The sequence below is a fragment of the Sesamum indicum genome, linkage group LG8 (assembly GCF_000512975.1).
Source record: "Sesamum indicum cultivar Zhongzhi No. 13 linkage group LG8, S_indicum_v1.0, whole genome shotgun sequence".
NCBI classification, from domain to species: domain Eukaryota; kingdom Viridiplantae; phylum Streptophyta; class Magnoliopsida; order Lamiales; family Pedaliaceae; genus Sesamum; species Sesamum indicum.
In genome coordinates, this window is record NC_026152.1 from 6,895,307 (window position 1) to 6,902,080 (window position 6,774).

The 6,774-nt window shown below is 30.7% G+C and overlaps 1 protein-coding gene across 1 annotated transcript in view; it reads right to left on the minus strand.

Moving 5' to 3' along the window:
- Positions 1 to 6,533, minus strand: part of LOC105167819 — a 16,049-nt gene extending 9,516 nt beyond the window's left edge. The window contains exons 1-3 of the mRNA XM_011087635.2: positions 6,477 to 6,533; positions 4,107 to 4,445; positions 46 to 96 (exon numbers count right to left, since the gene is read on the minus strand). Coding sequence (XP_011085937.2) covers positions 46 to 96; positions 4,107 to 4,445; positions 6,477 to 6,492 — 406 coding nt within the window. The 5' untranslated portion in view covers positions 6,493 to 6,533. The remainder of the gene's footprint in view (positions 1 to 45; positions 97 to 4,106; positions 4,446 to 6,476) is intronic.

The window sequence follows — 6,774 nt, forward strand, 5'->3', positions numbered from 1 at the left end:
CAACCGGGTTTTCACCAACCAGACGTTGTGTTGTCCTCAAATCACCTGCTTCAATTGCCTTGTACAAACTCTCATATTTTAGGTATTCTTTGTTCCCTGCAGAGAGATAATGTTAATTAGTTTCCAACTTGCATGCAAACAACAGGAATTTGATGATTCAATTGTATTTTATCTCCTTGGAAATAATAATATACAAGTTATTGCACTTATTTTTTGGAACGGGTAAGATAAAAAAATTTTGAGGACGAAATTTTTATTAGGAGGGAAAAATTATAACATTCTCAAATCTTAATATATAATTATGAATTATTAGAATAATCATACAGATAAGTGGTATGATGATATATATAATCTTTGGTGGTTAATGGAAATTTATTTGACATGATAAATTCTTGGAGATGACTGAGAATTTGAACAACAGAAATTGTGGGATTAAAAGTGTTAGAATTTGTAAAGATGAGGGTGGAATAAATACAATCTTCTTTTAATATATATATCTACAGCTTATACATTAAAGTAAAATAAAATACAAATAAGATGGAAAAGGGGATCAGGTGGTGGAATAAGGACAACGTATAAACACTCCTTACATCCTTATCAATATATATATATATATATCAAATACTATATTATTATATATATAACTACATACACCTACAAACTTACACATAAATATAATTAACTATATATATATATATAGATTACATTTTTGAAGGGTGTAGAAAAGAGAGAAGAAAACAAAAAAGGAAAAAAACAAAAGACAGAGGTGGTGCAAAGAGGAGAGGATGAGGAGAAGAAAAGAAAAGGAGAAAAGAGAAGAAAAGAAAGCAGAAGGGAGTTTGAGGAATTTTGAGCTGTTCTTTCATTACCATCTAGCTTAAACTGTTTTTACAATTGATTAAGTAAGTTTTTGTTCATCTTTTTTATCAAATTCGTGTAGAAGTTGGGTGTAAATTGGAATTCAGGAAAATACACTAATAAAAGATGGAAGAAAGGTATTAGGAGAGGCTCTATTTTTTAGCAGCCTCTCTAAATCTGGATTATCTTAACATATACCAGTCCAAATTTAGTTATTCCGGCTTCTAGGAAACCCTGAAGGTATTTACTTAAACTTTGTAGTTTTGAGAAAAAGATGAATTTGTCGTTTTAATGGGTAAATATAAGAAAATATTCTGTTGCTTTGTTTCTGCCAAAAATTCGACAAAGTATATATAATGCCTTGTTACTGCGGTTATACTGGTTCAATATGTATAATTCTTTCATAAATGAACTAGACATGTAGGAGAGTATATTTTGAAAATATGATGATTTTTGAGAGAATTTTAAAGTAGTAGATTCGAATATGTTACAGTCTAAATTAACTAGGTTGTACTAAACCTTGAATAACTAATTACATATAAATCCAATCGGAATAATTCTTGTTGAAAATGAAACTAGACTTCCATAAGAATATTTTATGTAAAATTCACACTTTTATAAATTGTATTACACTATGAGGAACATTTATAAGTTAAGACAGAGATTCTGTCAAGGAGATTAATTAAGTAGATGATAGAGATAGATTTTAATAAAATTAATTACTATGGTTAAAATATAAATCATACACCACCGGAAATCTTATTATGTTTAGATTATTATACTAAAATAGTTTCTAAAGATAATGATTACAAATAATGTTATGTATAACTAGTGAGTAATGCTCAAACTATAAAGATTATAGATTCAAGGACTGTAAGGTAACTTCTAAAATATAGACATTGATTTTAATATATCAAAATATATATTGAGGTAAAAATAACCGAGTCTACTTTCTACAGAAGATAACGGACTAAAGATTCGAATTTTGTAGAGCGAGATATTCAAGAATTAGTGGGAAGTGTACGATATGATCTAATGCTTTATGAAAGAACTTCACTATTATCAATTCATTGAGATTACGTCTTATAACTCATTATAGGATATAAGAATAATGTTCAAGACTGAAAACATTATTATGCTATTTAAATAGTTGGAAAAGGTAGGTAAATATAGTTAATTTAATTTATATATATATATATATATGTATCTACTTGTCTATATGTGAACTTGATTAGAAATTGTAATGTACTTGACTGGATTATATGGTTGTCTCATGAAACGGTTGTTATATGTTTTGTCTATGGTTCTGTGATATTTATGGTGAATAAAGTTGAAATATGGATATGATTGTAACATGCTTCTAATTGATTGATTTCGTGATGAATAAAAATGAATGATGGAATTGTTGTAAATGATGGTGATATGTTTCTATTTGGTGATTGACTTGAGTAAAATGATGAAGTGGTCAATGTGCAGATGATAATTGAGGTTAATTATCGAATGGAGTTGAGTGATGGAATCAAGAAAATGAGAAGGATAAAATGAGATAAAAAAATGGCTTACCTAATGTGGGGCATACTTAATGGTTTACAATGAGGTGACATGATTGATGATGAGTTGGGTGCTGTCATGATGATGTGATATATGATATGACACATGAATATACAACTAGGTGCCATGGCGCGAATGGTATCGGGGTATCTTGGGTAGCGGGAAATATCCTTTGATGACGACTACACATTATGGTGATGTGGGGGTGCTAGGTTCAGTGTGATGTCCCCACACAAGATAGGTATCCTGTGTCGGCAGTTATATGATATTGATTGACACGATGAGAGCCAGCAAACCCATTAAATATGAACCAGTTAGGCTAAGTAGGGCCAAAAGAAAACAATGAATACTTAAGAGAATAGAACTATAATAATGTGCGAAGTTATTACTTGATTTTAATGTTGGTTTTGCATGATTACTAATGTAAACAATTAACCGTAGTGAAGTGTGTATTAGGTCGTAGATGGTGTTTGACTCTGATATTGGTTTCACATGATTATTGACATTATTACTTTGTAATTTCATGAAATTATGTGACAAGTATCATCTGATTGATATTACTGAAATTACAACTTCCACTACAAAAAAAAGGCAGGATTTATAACCGTTCTTTTGTAATGGCTAATGCCCATTCCAATACACACGATCTTTGTAACGGATTGGACATGCTGACGTCATTGAGAGGATAATAAAAAAGAAATTTTTTATAACAGCCATAACCGTTACAACACCCTTTACAAAATTGGTGTATTCCCAAAATCGTTACAATTTGTAGGCCGTTACTATTTTCAATAGTTTTTGTAACAGCTATCTATTTTTGAAACGGATGATTTTTCAAATATCAAGCAATTACAATGGCGGTGGAAAAAATAGTTCCAAAGTACATGAAAAGACGATGTTACAAGAATCGTCAGATTAGAGATGGTTTTTTTTGTAAAGGCCGTCACAAAATAATGGCTACATTTTCTAACGGCTATCTTGGACGTTCCAAAGACCGTTACCAAAGCCATTATAAAAAAAACTTATATATATTCATTTCATTTCATTTCATTTATTGTTAAAATTCTTATACTAACCACAAACACCCTCAACACTCTTATTTTCTTGCTTATACATTTGATTAGCTTGTAGATTATTACTTGAATTTTGTACCGCCAACTAATGCTGATCATCACTTAAGTTGGTTGACCAAGTAATAGAGACTAATTTAATATATTATTATATTTAATTAAATTAATTGTAGTTTACCTAATTTAGTTTTATGATTTTTTATTAATCTTATATCATGTTAATATATATACTAGTTTCGCATGATTATTGATATTATTACTTCATAATTTCATGAAATTATGTGATAAGTATCAGTTGATTGGTATTACAGAAATTCCAACTTCGTGATTATAAAATAATACTGGTTGTTTGTGGTCGTGGAATTAAATTAGATTTATATAATATGTGCCTATATGTGTGTATATATATGGACTAATTAGCTACCACTTACTGAGTTGGCAACTCATAAAATTTGCTATGTTTTTTGTTTTTCAAGAGATAAAGCATAAGCCAAGTCTCAGCTATATAGGTGGATTAACAGTGCCATCCTAACAAATATGAGTTTGTTAGGGTAAATGAATATGTTTAGGGAAGAGGCGTCACATAATTACTCCATAGATAATAAGGATTGATGAGAGAATAATTACCAGTATCTTCAGCTTGAGCTTCTTCTTCATCTGACAATGGTGGTGGGTTGGGCTGCAAAGCTTTTTCAGCCAGATGAGTCCATGCATCCTTGGCGGAAATGTGAGCTTTATCTAATCTGGAATATATGCCTGCTCCACAACATAGTTGAATAGCATGCAAAGCCAGTGCATTTTTCCTCTTCCATTCTTCATGTTTTTGTTTCTGCGTCTGTTTATCTGGCATCTCCTCGTTTCCGGAAACAACACCCCATAGCCCATGCCCAACCAGGTAGTTTTTCAAACACCTTTTCCAGTACTCATAGTTTTCCTCAGTCAACATTTCCGGAACAATTCCAGAGCCTGCAAGTTCTTAAGTGCGCGTGAGTTCGTAAGCATGAAGGATATTACGCTTACAGGATTACAAACCACTCCAGTTAAAAGTTTAAATCGTTAGAAAGGTGAATCGTTTAACATTTAATATCTAATACAACTCCCTTATGTGCAAACCGTGCATGTTGAAAACCTTTCTTTCATAAATACGTGACAACGATTTTGGAACATAAGACTTTTTATTTGGTCTGATTCTGTCATTCCATGTTAAACAACCATGTCGCTTGTCTAAAATGTTTAACTAATATAAAAAAGAATAATTTAATATTCAATATCTTAATAGCGGTTCATTACATTTTACTAATAGGCACATGGAAAGCGCGTGAAGAATGCTGAGGTTAATTTACGCCCTTTTTTCTAGTTTGGCTGAAATTCATTTCGAACGCATTTGAATTGAATGATTCGAAATCGCGGATTTTAAATTCCTAATAACAAATCTTTTGAATATGTTTGGATAATTCCAATTTTAAAGGATTTCAAATCCTCCCAAACTAACTTTGAACTATATTTTGAAAAATATGTATGGATTTTAAATTCTTTTCTCCAAATCTTTAATTTAAATCCAAATTTATCAATCCAAATACGCCATTTGAGACAATTCCTAATTTAAACACCCTAAAACTCTTTCTCTCCACCCAAACACTTTGTCAGCCAAAATTACTAAAAATTGAATTAAAGAGGAAGAAATTAAGCTACATCTTCGTAATGCCACTACGAGACTTTTACTAAAAAAAACATGTCATTACAAGACTTGGAGTTTAATGATTTCCCCCTCCTACCTAATTTCACATTCTTAAAATGTTTGTGCATGTTGTTGAAATTGTACAAAAATATAGATTTTGTTTTATATTCCAAAGAAGATTCCAACTTCTGATAGTGTATTCCTTTATTCCACTTAAACACTATTTTTCATTAAAACGAAGACAGAAATGATTTTGGGCTTAAACCCTTGTTTCAAATTCTAATTTCAATTTGCAAAATAAAGGAAAGGGACAAAAAACCAGGCTAATTTTATGCATCATATAATGAAGAAGCGGGAAAAACACTGTTAATTTCCTTTCAAATTGACTAGAGAGCTTTGCCACATAATTAATTTTCACTGGAAAAACAGAATGCCAAAAGTTAACTTTCCGGATTAAAATTGTTAAGTCCTTAGTTATAGGATCACAATTGCCACCTCCTAATTAAATAACAATTTTTTCCTCCATTATCTTTTTTCCATGTCAGCATTCTAAGTTGCGCTAGTTTAAAAACCTTAAAATTGGTCATGTCAGCTGACTCCAACCAAATTTGGCCACTCTACGGCAGGAATTTTTTTAAATTGCACAAAATAAAATGTATTCGTCATTTAATTATCATCCCAATAAATGGAGTTCTCAAAATGCCACTCCTAACATACAAGAATAAATGCAATTTAGCCCAACTTTCTATTTGAAAAGAAAGAAATGCCTACTTTACTAACTACAGTCAAGAGTAAGAGGTTTTCTACTTGTCCCAAGTTACTGTTGATGACTAAACAAGAAAAACAACGTAACGTTTGGTTTTGTTTTTAACTTATTTTTGGGTATTTTGTGGAGATAGAGAGAGAAAAAGAAAGATAAATAAAAATAAGTTAGAGATAGTGTGTATTTTTGGATTTGTTTTCGGAGATAATATAAAATAAGTTTGGTATATTTGATGTTGAGTAGTGGGGAGACAAAAAATATTGTTTATTGTCAAATCATGTCTTTTTTATATATATTTATATATATATATATATATGTATAAAAATGTATATAGTTTATTTGTAAATGAAGAGAGAAATTTTAGTTTTGTCCCCCACTCACTGTTACAAAATACCTAAAAACGAGACAAAAATTGACAAAACATTGAATGCCAAACATTGCTTCGGTTTTGGACCATCTCGGAGATGGCCCAAAAACGAAGCCAAACATAATGAAAATGTTCTGAACAAATATATATATATATAGATATAACAATGAAACATGCAAATGGGAATACCTGAGCTTTCTGTCATACTTCCTTAAGCTATTTTACCAGAGAAGAGTACCGTTAAAATCATGCACTAAAACTAAAATCGGTCCCATATATATATATAGGGAACTCAATTAAAAAAGGCTATGCTTTAAGCACACTGTTGTTACACGCCTTATTCTATGCTTAAATAACACATATTCTTGTTCTCTTTCTTCTTCTTTTTGTCCTTTATCTTTGCAGTGCCAGTTCTTATATTACTGTCTAAAAAAGCATTAACACATCACCATTTTGATGCTACATTACCTGATCACTTGTGGTCCAA